At 38.8% G+C, this 16,686-nt stretch overlaps 1 protein-coding gene across 3 annotated transcripts in view; it reads right to left on the bottom strand.

The window, feature by feature from the left end:
- MAP2K5 (mitogen-activated protein kinase kinase 5) overlaps positions 1-16,686 on the bottom strand; it is a 264,811-nt gene that overhangs the window by 78,139 nt on the left and 169,986 nt on the right. For 2 of the 3 annotated variants that reach the window (XM_082649583.1, XM_082649582.1), the window contains exon 17: positions 1,932-1,961. The exons of the other annotated variant lie outside the window; for it this stretch is intronic. In XM_082649583.1, coding sequence (XP_082505709.1) covers positions 1,932-1,961 — 30 coding nt within the window. The remainder of the gene's footprint in view (positions 1-1,931; positions 1,962-16,686) is intronic. 3 annotated transcript variants of the gene reach the window in all.

Here is a 16,686-nt window from a genome sequence, read left to right as displayed (position 1 = left end):
CTTTCCCAATCTTCAGTCTATAGTACAAACCCTGTAAAATAAATGCCAACTCCATCAAAAGTCATTAATGATTCCAGCAATGAAGTGCACAAACTTCTGTTGAAAGACCTGGGAAATAGGCCTGATGGCATCAAAGCTGCTTCTATTATTTGAAATGAAAGTTCCAATTTGGTGACAATATTCTATCACGATTCAAGGAATACAGTTTTCCCCTCACTCTGGCATAACAGTGATTGCTACCCAGGGAGTTCAACACATTAGAATTTTCCAACTTCCACTCGACTGATGAAGTAAACATATACTTAAACATTCCAGAAAACAATACTGCAAAGGTAGACAGCCTCTTTCTAAGTTCGACCAGAGCCTTCAAAAGCTTCATTTGTCAAATGCGATCGTTTCTTAGGCTTATCACTTATCAAATCTCGCTGATTAAATACTCTAGGCATTAGGAATCTCAAGAATACAGCTACACTCCCAATCTTTGGTGGTTTTCTTCCTTAGATGGCTCATACAAGTCTTCTATTAAGACTTGTGTGAGAGAGAAGTTACATAGCACCTCTTCTCTTCATTTACAAAACTTGAGGGGGTTGCGTACACTGGCCAAACAGTGAATTGTTTAAAAATTACTGACAGAATAAGAGGCTTACCAAGATAAATATTCTAATGAGCTATAAATCCTGAAAATGTGGTTTTAATTTGATGGGCTACCTAGAGCTAAGCAGCAAGGCTGTACACAGTAAAATCTCACTAACTGCGAGCATGCGTGCCAAGTGATTACACTTAGGATCTTCTCTTTAAGGAAAAGATTATGTTTAAACAAAGAATCCTACAAATTTGAAAAGTGAGACTGACACTCTTGAACCTAACGACTTGGATGGTTTCTCCTCCACTTATCTGATGGCTTTAACTGTAAAAGAAAAAGGATACAAAAGAGACATTTCAGCGTGTGAAGCGGCTTTAAAATGTCCACATGGGTACCAGGACAATTTGCTTAAAACTGCTTACAAAGACGGTAGAGAGAATGAGCCCCATCCTATTATTCAATAACCATGTTTGTGATTCATCTGCATAATCTAACCATGCATAAATTAGTATGTGTAATACAACACTTATTTGCATAATAATAGCAAGTTAATAGATGCTTAAAGAGCAGAGACCAACACCACCTTTAAATCAGACATGCCTCCGGGCACTTTGGCCTGTACAGACCAAGATGCCAGAAAAACAGGGAGCATCAACCAACAGTCAAACCATTCATTTTTCATCCCTCTAGACATTTCACTTATTTCCCCACACACACTGGGGAATCATTTTCAAACCACAAAATAGCTTTATATTTTAAGTGCTAGCACCCTTCTATAATAAAAATCTTAAAGAAATTACTATAGAGATTATTATCAGCAATGGTAACATAATGGACATTTTATTTTCCTAGAAATGTAAATAGGAAGGGCAAATTCTTTAAAAAGAAAATGTTCGAAATCACAGCCACATAAAATTGGAGGCCCATCTATTTGCTTAGCAAAAATAATGACTTAGATTAGATATTTTCACCCTTCACCTCAATCCTTTAATTCAAATACCTAATTGAATCCAAAAACGCAAACAGTGTATCAAGAAAAGGCTGTGCCCCTTTTCCAACCTCAGTAAGAGCACATGCTACTGGGTTGGGATGAGGAAAAACGTTACCAGTGCCACACAAAGGAAGAGCACAATGATGGCTTTCAACCTTTAACAAAGAGGAAAAAAATCTGGAGTATAAAAAAATCAAAAATCAATAGAGACTCCTAAATGACTCCTTTAAGATATCACTTTTCAATTTAACAGGACAGATTTATTTGTATGTGGCTCAAATGTTCACAATTGCTCCCTGCACTTCATACATAGGAATGAATGTCACAGTGGAAAACGGCAGTAATGAACAATCTTACCTGAGGATATGGAAACCTCCCAAGAGCAAGCTGAGAAAGGAAATAATATTTGTCTAGTTATAGATTTGCATGCAGGGCAGATCTTAAGACAGACAAGTACTAAATTTCAGAATTACATCCAGCAAATATAAAAAGCTCACAACCTTAAATGCACAAACTAAATTATTGCTGTAATCACATTGAAAGCTATATATAGAATGAACATTTACATTGGACAATGTTGTATCCCTGATAAAATATTCTATTTTTAACAACTAAACACTACCCTTACATAGTTTCTCTTAGGAATATTGTCAGCTGTACGGGCATTATTCACATTTACAAGTGTACGACAGTTTCTTCTAAACAGAGACGTAAAACCATAGGATACTGTTGGCTTTTCCTCCTGTAAAAATGGAAACACTTAATTGCTCCTAGTCCACAGCTCTGTAGAATTTTCAGTTATAAGTATTATAGGAAGAGCTGTAGGAAATGGGGAGTGGGCCATGTGAAATAGAACATTGTGCCATTATTTTCATTTATTTGTTAGTTTTTTTCATCCATTCATATTTAGAAGAAAAGAGCTACTACTAGTGGGAAAGTGGCAGTTCAAGACTATGAAGTCGGAACTATAGGTCTGAAATTGGGTAACTGAATCCTTACAGCTTCCAATTTTATTTAATTAGTAAACTGCTATGTGTTTCTAGGCCACTCACTTAATTTTGGTCTTTGAATTCTCACCTGTGAAAACAAAATGATTCAACCAGGAATAGGATTGATATGAAGCGATAAGATCAAATTTACCAAACATACCATAATTTATTTAAAGAGAACTGTGGCTAAATTTTGCAACTTCATAATGTGGCCCATCGTCAGGTCTGAAATCCTTTATAGGTATTTGTAAATACTTTCAAAGTAGAATCACTACATCAGGGAACTTTGAAGCTAGAATGGATCCAAGGAAACATCAATCTGTTTTACAGATTAGAACCCCAGAGTCCCATTGAAGGTGTTTCTACACAGTTAATCAGTAGAAGCCTGGGGACTGACCCCAAGACTTGCAACGTAATCCAGGGTTCTTTCCAGCATATTACATTGCTTTTCTAGATCTTGAGAAGTTGTGCACTTATCTCAAAGACACTGACACTGCTCAAACATTTCTGAACTCCTCTTTTGGAACTGTGTTTAGAATCATTTCAAGTCACAGAAGAACAACTACTTCATTTTATTAGAACTGCATCTTATCTTGAGCTTAAAATCATACCCCTCTGGTTTTCTGATCATGTAAATTATTTGTTGACTAAGGTCTGAACGGCCTATGGGTATTACCAAAACCCAAATTCAAAGAAAAAATATTTTGTTCCTTAATAAGGATAGACATGAAGATGCTGAGGTTAATTTTTAAAGTTCTAAAACCAGTTTGAGCAACAGCAATGTAATAGGAATAAACCATATGACCATGCAAGGTGACTACTTGGAAAGGGCCAACACTCATTTGGATGTGTGTGTGTGTGTGTGTGTGTATATATGTGTGCGTGTACATATATATATATATATATCTATATATGAATACGTGGTAAGATTTGTTACCTTGTACTCATTTCTTGTATACTCAGAATTCTCAGATTTTCAAGACATAAAGTTATACTATCATTGTTTCATTTGGTGGATGCCATTAATCTGTTCAACTATAGAGTGAAGGAAAGAGAGTATGGATGTTAATCAAACTCCCTTTCACAGTTTTGTGTGATTATGTCTGTTGTCTATATGCTGCTATTAGTTAGGAAGGGGAGGGACTCAGCTCTCCACTGCCTCCACTCCACCCTCACCCAAAACAGGCTATTGATTTGACTTACATTCTGTAAACACAGTGTGTTTCCGGCCAATGAGAATGTGCACATTGATTCAGAAAGAGCCACTATGGTCTTTTGTGGCAGTAATGGGTGGGCTAGGCATTTGCACCATTCTGTACTGAACTGACAGGCAGTGACAGCTCACCAAAAGCTGTCACCTATCATCACACCCATCCGCAGATTATGAGTTTTACACATTCTTTCATTTGGAAAAAGTAGCAAGAGGAGGGTCTCTCGTCTGAAAAAGCTGACAGCTTAGTAACTACTAGAAAACGTTTAGAACATCCTATCTGAAGTCCTTCTACAGGTGCTGCACCATTCACTCTGGTATATGTTGAACATGTCATTAGGGCCTATGGAAGAATTCTGTCCACGTAGCTTACCAGCAGAAGAAACTTGCCCACCATATATGCAGTTAAGGTCTAAACTAGCTGGCCAGTGCCAACACTGGCCATTGGTTCTTGTAGATTAAAGAACTAAGCAATGATAAAAGGAAGACTTTAAAAAAAAAAAGAGTAGGATGAGGTGAAAAATGTGAACTTTTTCCACTTCAACACAAAGCCTCAAATTCCCAAGTCATCACTATTCTATGGAGAGCAAGGCTACAGCAGACTTGGGAATGTGCACTCATCTACTTGGCCCCCTCTCACAACTGGTAAAAGGTAATTAGGCTGGCTGATGATATTCATTTACTCTGTAAGAGACCTCCATCAAGAGAACAGAGAGGAAATTCAGCAGGGAGCATCTCTGTACCAGCCTGCTTGGGAACAGGTGGCAATGCTTGAACTAGTGACCTCAACATTCTTGGAACTGGCTTTACTCATGTGCACTTTCCTGATATCCTGTGGAAGCTCAGTCTTACTTGTCAACTACATTCCTGCGAGGACTGTTTCTAAGGCATCTTGCAGGTCTGACCTCTTTTCAATCTGAGGGCAGAGAATGGTCCCCTGTTCTTGACCAGAGACGCGCAACATCATTTCCTCTCCCACAGTGTCACCACTGGGCTGCTCCAGTGGCAAGGCAAGGATTCCAATCCGCACTAGTGAAAACTGGCAGCGGTACTATAAGGCTGGCACCACAAGCAGTCATTTTAAGGCCCTGGGAGAGGGAGCTGCCTTCCATGTATGTCTCTGCCGTTTCAGGCTTAATGCAGCTGCAATGTTTATATTCTACACTATTTGTCTGGTGGCCAAATAGAAGGAAATATATAGCTAAGCCCTAGAACCTTTTTATCAAGTTCAATTAGGAGAAGGTAAAAAAGGAAAAGGGCTCTTAGCAGATATGGCTGAGGCTGCCAAAAGTCAAAATAAACACTGAACCCTTATGGGGAAGAGGGAGTACATATGCTATGAGTGAATATTTCAGAGACAGATGGACCTGGGGCCATTCTGTATCTTTTACCCTTACTGGTCTATTAATCTACTTGCATTTCCCTAGTTTTTATTGTCAAGGTATTATAAATTGGGAAACTTACAAAAGAGAGTATGTAACCTTCTCTGAAATGGCCTGCAGATATGTCACTGTACTAAATGTGTTTCAGATTTAATGAAGCTTTAATGTCCTTTTTAATTTTGCCTGTTTCTGTATCGCCAGGGGTCGGGCAAGGCAATCAGCACTCAAGAGGGTGGTTTGGTTTAAAACTAGGAAAAAACTCATTTGCTTATGAGTTGCACTGTATTTTCTTAATTAAATTTACTGAGTAAAATGGTTTAAGTTCAGCCAACCAATGACCTTTGTATGTGGATGTAGATTTATAAATAGGTTAAAGAAGAAAAAAAAAAGAATCACAACAAAGCAAACAGATTAGGGCTTAGCCAATGGAAGTCTTTGCCCTCTTTATCATCTTTACAAAAGAAGCATTTAAATTTAGGCAGCTTAAGTCCAGTTTAAAAAAACGTATATTGAAAAATGTGGGCGCACAGAAGCGCCAGCAATTCATCAAATGACTCTAACATCCTTTTCATTCCCAGCAGGGGAGCGGCTCACATTGTAAAAGATTTGGAAAAGCTTTATTTATTTTGGGGAAGTCGAGGTAGAGATGAGGGAGGGAGAGGATTCCATTTAATGTTAAATAAAAAAGTGCATTTTAATTCTAAATACATAAGATTCAGCAAAGTGCTAAATACTCTGTTCGTGGTGGGAGATTTACTATGCAGAAGGCAGAAAACGAATGCTCCAAAAACACTTACCAGTTGGGACTACACTTAAATAACAGTAAACCGCTAACCTTTCACTGTAAAACTAGGACTGCTCCTCAGTGTTATCTTATTGATCTTTGATTTGTCCAACCATAATCTATGAAATACTCTTGAGTTAGCAGTATCTGAATAGGTTGGACTTTATCATTTAAATAACCAATATATGTGTGAGTGTGATTATAACAATTGCCAAATACATAACAAATGCGTGATAGAAACCTTTGTATTTTAACAAAAAGGGTAGAAGATGTTTATTTACAAAGCAACAAAAATGGCTTCTGTTGATAATAAGAATAATTATTGTCATGAAGTCATAAATGATAAAGAGAAAAAATACATTGTAACCAGAAAGCAAGTGCAGGACACAAACTCAGGATATGTTTTTGGTGATCAACTGACCAACTTAGAATATCAACAATGTGGGAGTAGCTTTAAATTTACAGTTATACTGAAGAGCACTGGATTTTATAAATTCTTAATTTAGACATATTCTATGTTTCTCAGCAAAACTGCAAATTGAAAATAAGCATTTTCAATATAGCCAGTGATCTAGTTGAAGGAGGACTTTATAGTCTGAAATGTTCTAAAATTTGTTCTTAATTACCCTTGTGCACATTTTACACAATTAAATTTCCATCGAAGGATTTTGCATTTAGATTGTGCACTGCAGTTAAACCTTTATTTTACAGAAATGCAGCAGCCACTTTGGGACATTCAGACACAGGGAAACTTTAAAAAATCAGACTTAACTACTGGATTACATAAAATTCCCTAGGTGAGATTTCATCCCAAGACCAATTTACACAGTCCTAGAGAGAGAGTTTAAATCATCTGAAACTATGCTAGCGAAGGACCATAATAAATACTAAATACCTCAAAATCTACCCTAAGATTTTTCTTTTCTTCCCGTGTATCAATTTCACTGTCCTCTTACTGTATGGTTTAAAAACAATCCAAAGGATATAACAGCAATTTACCAGTGTTAAAGTGCTTTGGAGGTTAAATTGACAACAAAGAACACAGAAACACAAAGCATCTTGAAGTAGGGTTTCAATTAAATGTGGAGGATTTAGTAATGCAGTACCAAAAAAAAAGAGTTACAAATTAATTTAATCTTCTGCCTATAGTTTGCAGCTGCACTCTGAAGTGTCTTGGGCTTAAGAACAAAGACTTGAAAGGCCTCGGAGTGAGGAAAGCTTCAATTTTTAATGTATAACGCCATTAGCTGATAACTTGTGGAATGTGCAACCCCTGCAGAGGGGCATAAGTGCGAGTAACAGAGACGGATGAAGTGGCATATTTGTTCATGTCTAGAACTATGAGGAAGAGGGTTGTTACTAACACCATCAGGCCCAACAGAAATATGCCCTAATAACCTTCGGGACCCTCCACATTATCAGTTTTCACTACATCAAATATATTAAAATCAAAACCTAATTCACTTTAATTAAAGACAATTAGTTTGTTTTACTATTATTGTTTTAACTTGTGTGACATTATAATACATTGCAAATTAAAGACGGAATATTAAATATAACAAAAGCATCAAACTGTGTACACCTTCCCACCCATGCTTGGTGAAATCAGCTTACCACCAGTGTCTATTTAAGGAAATTCAAGAACAACCATCATTAAAAGTAGTGTAGAAACATTTCACCCTAAAAAGAATTCAGTGGAACCATGCATATGCTTTCCCTATTCAATTTATACTTCTTTTCACATAATGCTTTCCTATAACTCCAAGGATTTCTTTAACACAAACAGAATTATGGCCCAATGGAGGCACAAGAAGCTTAATTAATTTGCCCAAGGTCATACTGTAGGTTGGTGGCAAAGCTTGTTAAATTACTGGTAACTCTGGGCTCTACAGATGTTTTGGCAATGGCAAAGGCCCCTGTCTGCAAAGGCTCCGGAGACTTCCAGTGCAGAGGGTGAATGAACCACGGCAAATAACTCACGACGCCTGTTCAAAAGGTGCCAAGTGCTCTGGAGAGCTCACAACATTTTCTTTGTGTAGAAAGAGCCTAAATGTGAGTTTCCCACCAGGAGTGCTTCTTAACAGGTCCCAATATTTTAAAAAGAACTATTCATCCTCACCAGAGTCCATTAATAAAAAGTAAATTTATTTCAACTTAAAGATCCCAAGCACAGTAGCGCAAAGAAATAAATCAAACATTTATCCATCATTCAGAAGGTCCTGCATTCTATCCCACAGATTACTAATAATAATGGAGAAAAGATAGCATCACAAATAAATGTTTCTAATACAGTGGGGTTTTTTTTTCTCTTTTTAAATTAGAAATGGGTTTATTACAGTGGACACTTAAATGGGGCCAGGGCAACAGTAATTCACAAGTACAATATCCTAATGCTGATCCTTTAATTGCTTTATTTGTTTTACTGTTAAGAATGATTGCTTGCTGTAGTCTAACCATGCATGCTGAAAAGCATGATACATTGAGGTCTCAACCTGGGCAAACTGTACCTAAACTTACACTTTATTGCAGCTTAGTTCACAATCTTCACCTAATATAGGGTTATATCCCAGTGCAGCAGGAGGATAAATCATCCTGGAATATTACTCTGGTAAAGTTTAGCTGTGACTGGAGCATATGTGCTTTCGAGCCACTGAAGCAAAGGCCCATAAAATACACTAATTACTGGAAGTTATGGTCACTGAGTGATTGATAGCGCTCTGCAAGGCAACTTCCTCATTTTCAGCTCTTCTGACGGGGCTCATCCGCCACATAGCAATTATTAATTCATGACCCACCCCTCAGGCGTTAGTACCTTTACTTCTAATTCTCCTGCTACCAAACTACTGCTACAGCTGGACACTGTCTTTCTTCATTCTGATGGCTGGGTAAGGATGATAAAAAGTAGATTTCACGCTAAATGCTATTGTTTTGAATCTTTAAATGTTGCTTGGTCTTTCTAACCCTGCTGTCCTAAAAAACATAATTCTCCTTCCGCTCCCATAATGCTATTTCACTTGCATCATTTTCTTTTTTCTCTTTAAAAAAGAATTTGTGTGTGTTTATGCATATATATGTATATGTATGCATATATGTGTGTGTATGTGTGTGCGTGTGTTTGTATGTGTGTGTGTATATATCAATCTGTGTGTCTATACTGTATTAGATCAAAAACTCTGAATAATTTTTTAGTGGAACACTGTGGTTTAAATGCAATATATAACTTCAACTAGGCCATAGTAAATATGAGGCAGTTAATTGATAAAAAAAAAAAATGGAACCCCCCCCAACCCTCCATTTAAATAGACCCACTTTTGTAGCTTTGAAGACATTCTAAGTGTTTCAAGTTGATTTCCATCAGTAGCTTCACTCAGAGCAATGCTAATTAAATAATATCTGGGTATATAACTGAATTTCTAAAAGTCACTTAGAAACAACTGCAAAGGTCTCTTTTGATGGTGTTCTGTGCCTTGAGAGGAAATTCAGTGAGAGACTCTGAATTAAAGAGAGATAAAGTTCAGTCATGATGGATGAAAGCAGACATTTTACTTTTCTAATAGAAAAATAAATGTTCTTCAAATTTTGAACAACTCAAAATGCAATACTAAGGGTGGTTTTCCTAGGTGGAATCTGAGATAGTGTAATGGATGAATAGATGACTCCAAGCTACCTATCCTTTCAGAGTTTGTTTCAAATTATTCCTCCTCTTCTGTTGGGAGTTAGTCCCAGAAAACAATTGTGAGGACAAATTCCATACCCTCCCTGTTCATACCATTCACTGGGCAGTGTATCACATCCCACCTGGTAACTATCTTCTCGTACCTCTAATGCCGGTAAATTTCACTTGTTTAAGGGCAAACTCTAAGTCATAAACTTTCATATGCTCTCCACGACACCAGAAATAGTATTTTGCAGTAGGCTAATGTTGAGCATTTGTTGATTATGATGTACGCCCTGATGGTGAGGTCTCCTAGAGCTTGGTCAACTTGGTGCTGCATGGCTTGGTTGCTTCTACTATTAAAGCTACAATACTTTAATAAACATAGTACACAAACTTTTCAGTATTAGGGGCTGACTGTTTTAACTGGTAAGGCCCTCTTACATATACTTCACTGCTTAGAATAATCACTTTCACATACTTCAGCATTATGATTAATTTAGATGGCTTATTTCTTGTTAAAGACTGAAGGGGTACAAAAAGGGAAAAGATTAAAGTTAACTGCCCCCCAAATCCATCTCATGTGCTTAATTCAATAACCATTTTAATCTTTACAGTAAGAATTAAGAAATGACACTCTTTCAATATGTTTGTATAATGCTGACCTGTGTGCTCTAACAGTGGGTGGCTTTAATCCTGATAACAGCCCCTAGAGACCTAGCTTGGTGGGGTGTCCTCCATTTCTAAACTGCTCACTGGCGTCATGTAGCTACAGGTACCTGAGAAAACATCAGAGCTGGGGTACAGTCTATCGAGCGCAGTCTAAGCCACACTTGTATTTCCAGACATTTCAAAGTCAAGAGAGTCAAAATCAGGTAATACGCTCACACTTCTGGCCTCTCTGTGTGTTGCTGCTCCTGAGAGAGGGGGGAGGGAAGAAAGGAAGGGAGAGGTATGGAGTGGCCATTCCCACACCAAGACTCCATGCATGCAGGTGAAGTCATCTTGGATTTCCCTTCTTAACCACCATCTGACTACACCCTCACCACCCACAGAATCCTGAGAAAAAAATAAATGGTTATTTTAAGCTATTAATGTTGGATAATTTATTAAGAGTAATAGATAAATGAAATGCTATCCTTGACATTGATGTCAGCCCTCCCACTCCTCTGCCCAGTCCTATGCGCTTTTCCACTGCACTTTTACTTATCTTTCTCCCTTCTAGTCAAGGAGCTCCTGAGGGCAAAGTTTGTATCCCTACTGCCAACGCAAGGCAGCACTACATAAATGTTTACTGATTAGATGGAACTCTCATCTACCTGCTTCCACTTTATTATAACAGACATACTGGAGATTAGGTTAATTTCTGTGTTTCCTAAAAAAAAAATAAACTAGGTCTTGGCTTCTGAAAAACAACAGCAATTGTACATTTCAAAATACAGTAAAGCTGGGCTTCCCTGGTGGCGCAGTGGTTGGGAATCCACCTGCCAGTGCAGGGGACACGGGTTTGAGCCCTGGTCCGGGGAGATCCCACGTGCCACGGAGCAACTAAGCCCGTGCACCACAACTGCTGAGCCTGTGCTCTAGAGCCCGTGAACCACAGCTGCTGAGGTCCGCACACCTACAGCCCGTGCTCGGCAACAAAGAGAAACCACCGCAATGAGAAGCCCGCGCACCGCAACAAAGAGTGGCCCCCACTCGCCGCAACTAGAGGAAGCCCGCGCACAGCAACGAAGAGCCAACGCAGCCAAAAAATAAATAAATTAATTAATTAATCTATTAAAAAAAATACAGTAAAGCTGAACCAACTATAGGGAGAGTGTAGGTAGCAATCCTGTGAAAAGCAGTGTTGACTATGAGCAGAGTCACAATATACCAGCCTTTCCCTTTATCTGATTTCCTGCCCATTTACAGTTACCATTTCTCTCTCCTTTTTTCAAACTACTGATCTACTTCTTTTCTACAGCATAGTGGAAGAAGCAGACTTTCATCCAGAGTCAGACATTTAACTGCAGCTCCCTGGTCTAGTCACCTAACCTTTCTGGAAAAGTCCTTTAATTTCTCTGGATCTCAGTTTCCTTATTTGCAAAATAGGAACTTTGATGCTTATAGATCAAAGTTGGTGGAATAATCTTGGGTAACTTAAATTACTGATTTTTTGGTCATTTCCATCACAGTGGGGAGAAGCTTAAATGAGATAATGAATATCAAATGGCTTTGTAAAGCGTTATGTACACATAAAGTGTTGTCACCCTTCTAGAATGACACTGAGCGAGATATCAACAGCAAGGAACAGAGGAAAGCACACTCCACTGGACATCAGAGGTCCCAGCTGCCAGTCCTCATCGCTTATGCTGTACCTGTGGGCACAGTCCTTCCCTTCTCTGGACCCGAGCTTCCTCACTGGTAGGAGAAGGGATCTGATTTAACAAGTTCTAATGTCTCTCTTCTAGTTAAAAAACACTCTAGTCTCTAAATACAAGATACGGAGTGCAAAAGATTTTTCTAATTAAATGCTAAAAAAATGTTAAAGTTATTATTATTCAGTTCAGAACCAAAGTATGGAAAATAGTCTGTAGGATCTTTGAGAGGATTTTTTTTTTTTTTTGCGGTATGCGGGCCTCTCACTGTTGTGGCCTCTCCTGTTGTGGAGCACAGGCTCCGGACGCGCAGGCTCAGGGGCCATGGCTCACAGGCCCAGCCGCTCCGCGGCATGTGGGATCCTCCCAGACCGGGGCACGAACCCGTGTCCCCTGCATCGGCAGGTGGACTCTCAACCACTGCGCCACCAGGGAAGCCCTGAGAGGATTTTTAAAGCCAATTTCAGGTCACTGGATTTGAGTATTGATAGATCTCTATGAGCAGTGGTTTTTATTGCTCAGTATCTCAAAGGTAGCAGCAGCGGTTCCTCAAATTATCACACTCAGAATTTTAGAGTTGACAGATGTCACTAAAACACTGGCCCCTTTTATCTTTTAGATCTCAACTCAAAAGTAACCCGACACCACTCAGTTACTCCTATCATACGGTGCTGTTTATTTCTGTCTAAAAAGTTATTATTGTCAAGCACACTTCTTTAAAATGTAGGCTCCATTAAAGCAGGGATTTTGTCACTTTCATTCCTAGCAATGTCCCCAGTGACTAGCACAGTGCCTGCCACATAATGGGCACTCAACAAAAATCTGCTAAGTGACTAAATGAATAAATGACTGCATCTTGTCTAACCTTATACCTGTCTCTTCTACAAAGTATTTCTTAAACAAACCTGAGACAAGTATTCAGTCACTACTTAAATGCCCCTAGGGATGTGGGCATTTTTTTTACCTCTAAAAGGATGACTGCACTGTTGAGTAGGAAGGGTGCAGGGATATATCCATTAAAAAACTCTTCTTTATACTGAATAGAAAACCACGGGCTTTTTGTTTTTTTTGTTAGCTTCAGAAAGCTCAGCCCGTCAGTCATAAAGTAGCAGCTTGCCTCTCCACTGACAATCCTTCAAACACTGGAATATGGGTTGTCAAATGCCTGCTTTGTCTTCTCTTTATTTCTTTATTCTTCATATCAAGACTGTGTTGATTTAATGTTTTTTTTCTTTTTTTTAAAGTCCAAATTTTGTGTGTTTGTGTGTATACACGATTCGGACATGTGCTCTTGGAAAAACTTTAAAATCAGTCTGAAATCCATCAAAATAATAAAATGCTTAGCTGGGACTGCTAGCACCTGTTCCATCCTGTTTTGTCAGTCTCATGGTTGTTCAGGATAGCTCTGAGCACAAAGCAAGCTCAGCAATGCCTCATTCAGTGGGAAACACTTCACTTTGTCTGCCAGTTTCACATTCACTGCAATCACTGACAACCTTGGAAAATGCACATTTAGGCACGGTCATCTGAGACAGCTGGATCCCTTCACAGACCTTGCAAAAGGCTGAACTAGTCGATCCATCATCTGCCAAAGGTCATTTTAACAGCTCCTTTTTGCAATAAGTTATATAAAATTTTAGACAAAAAATGACCATAGAGAAAAATCAAGTTAAGACAATTACAGAAAGGGGAGCGTGAGAAGAGGAATGAGTGACTGGAACTGTTACATGCTGTTTTCCTCAATATTCTTCAATGGAAGGGAAGGAGGCCCATGACAAGGATTCCAGAACCACACTTCTACCCACTTTCCCATACAATCTTCCACTGAAATTTCCTTTGTCTTTGGACCCTTCAGCTTTAATTCTTCAGCCTTCTGATGGTTTTCAGCAGAAACTTCTGATCAACAGGTAAGATATTTCACTAGATGGAGCAGCAGATAACATATTATAATAAGAGTCAATGTCCACTCACGTTCTTGACAATAATTATAAAAAGGAAGAGGAGAAAAAAATCAATATTTGAGTGGTGCACACCAAATGCCAAGTTTTTATGGTCGAGGGAAGCTGACAGCAGCTGCTTAGAGGGCATCCAGAGCCATCCGTCACCCCTCAGACCAGGTTCATAATCACCAGGGGCTAGAAAGGCAAACAAAGCTGCAGCTGTAGATCCACTAGAGACAGTTGTGTCTCTGGAAACTTTTTTTTTTTTTTTCGTAGGGAGCGTGGGGAATAGGTTCTTCTGTATATTTAGAGGCAGGAACCAAGTCTAGGTAATGCTCCATAATTCTCTTCACCTGGTAAACATCCACTACCTAGATGTTATTTCAAAGAGAAGCTTACTTCTCAAAGTAATTTAATGGGGTTGTTACTGTTAGATGAAAGTATTTATTAAAAAGCCTAGAATACTGAAATTGCCTTCTCTCAAACAAATAGGTGTTTACTATTATTGTTTATCTTCTGCCTCCTTCATTACATTGTAGGTTCAACAAGGAAAGGAAACATACCTATTTACCAATGTGTCCCCAGCACCTAGTAAAGTATCTGGCACATAAAAAGTGTTCAATAAATATTTGAGGAATGACTTCTAATGTTCTCTTTGCTCCACAGATAAGAGGCTGACACTCAGAGTGGCAAAATGACTTGGCCAAGATAACACTGATTTTAAGTGGTGGCGTCAACATTTCCGGTTAACGCAAAATGTGTGCTCTTTAACAGTTCAAGGATTAGGATGATAGCCTTAATATCGGACAATATATCATAGAACGAAAATGACATACTCTTCACCACACTCCTCCAGAAACTTCTGTCAAAGGTACTGGGCTGGGTGATCCATGTCACTTTTTCAATACTTTTATTTTCATTTTACACAGCTCACTATACTCTATGTGTTTGCTTGTAAATGTAGAAAATCACACTGCATTTTCTTGATATCTAATGAGTCTTATCTGATATCCATTAAACAGTATGTATAAAGGTAAAATTAAAAAAATTAGATGTGTTAACAGCTTTTTACAGTTCCATAAGACAAGGTAGTTACATCCAACTATTTGTACATTTTACCCTAAATTTTCCTTGGGACAATTCTATTACAGATGTCTACAGAGAATTCAATAATTTTCTATTCTCCTACAAAAACTCACTTTCTCTGGGCAAAAGCACTGACATACATCATTTAGAAAAGTTAGGGTTTTTTTTTTTCTTCTGTAGAAATACTAAGAAGAAGGCCATCTGAAATGACATACAAATATTTCTCTCATGTTATAAAATTAAAATTGAAACATTTCTATTGATGATTTCCTCCCCTTTGTTTTCTCTGTTCATTCTTCCTGAAACTTCTGTTTTTTACGTTAGACTTCCTAACCTGGTTCTCTAATTTTTTTTTTTTTTTTTTTGGCTGCATTGGGTCTTTGTTGCTGTGTGCGGGCTTTCTCTAGTTGAGGTGAGCGGGGGCTACTCTTTGTTGCAGTGCGTGGGCTTCTCATTGCAGTGGCTGCTCTTCATGTTGTGAAGCACAGGCTCTAGGCGCGTGGGCTTCAGTAGTTGTGGCTCGCGGGCTCTAGAGTGCAGGCTCAGTAGTTGTGGCACATGGGCTTATTAGTTACTTGGTGGCATGTGGGATCTTCCTGGACTAGGGATCAAACCCGTGTCCCCGGCATTGGCAGGCAGATTCTTAACCACTGCGCCACCTGGGAAGTCCCTGGTTCTCTAATTTTTAATACTCTATTTGTTGTTGTCATCTGAAAGTTCCTTTGTTACAGCAGCCTGTTCTTGTTTCCTAGATGCAACATTTTCTCCCATCCCTCTGAGAATATTAGAGTTCATTTGAATTTTTCTCCCCTGCATAGTGTCCAAGCCCTCCAAATTGCTTTCTTTTTCAGTTATTTTAAGTCTCTGTTCTTACCTTAAAAGCCTTCCTCAAATGTTTTGCTAAGAGTAAGGCACTACAAATCTGACTAGTAACTCTGTGCTTGTGAGTGGAGCCTGTAGGCTGAGGTAACACGATCTCGCTGGACTGTTTCCCTGGAAAACTCCCAATGCCTGGATCTTTAAGGCCTCTTGGTCACATTTCCCTACAGAAAGTCTCCTCCAAGACGCAAGAGGGAAGAGATATGGGAACATATGTATATGTATAACTGATTCACTTTGTTATAAAGCAGAAACTAACACACCATTGTAAAGCAATTATACCCCAATAAAGATGTTAAAAAAAAAAAAGAAAGTCTCCTCCAGTATCCTTCCTGAAAAGTAATCTTGGCTTCTAGTGTCCCAGGAACAGGGTGTGGTAAGATGGCTGGGCGTTTCCACATTTAGAATCTAAACTTTCACTTAATGCCTCTGTGCTCAGTAATGGGACCCAGCCTTCTACACTGCCAGGTATCACTTATTTTATTCTCAGAGAAACTCCTCTACTCAGTCTTGTGTTGGGGCTGGGGAGGGGTGACTGTCTGCTCATGCTGAGTTAGGCAAAGAACCTGTGGGTCGAACAGCTTAACTGTTTCTCAGACATCTTTAAGACAATTCTCTTCTCTGGCCCCACCTCTACTCCTAGTTCCAGATATCTGGGACCACCAATTCCTGAGCCTTCTGGGTAGTTTAAAGGAAATCAGCTGCTTCTTTCTTTCTCTACTGCTGGCTTAGGATTTCAACACTCTCGGTTCTGCTAAGTTGTGTACTGTTGTCCATCTGCTTTCCCACATTCAAAATTTGGTTGCTATTGTCTCCTTTCCTTTTTT

This window comes from Grampus griseus (assembly GCF_964374135.1).
Source record: "Grampus griseus genome assembly, chromosome: 2".
Lineage (NCBI taxonomy): Eukaryota > Metazoa > Chordata > Mammalia > Artiodactyla > Delphinidae > Grampus > Grampus griseus.
Note: the sequence above shows the minus strand (reverse complement) of the source record. Positions and strands in the feature narration are given on the sequence as shown.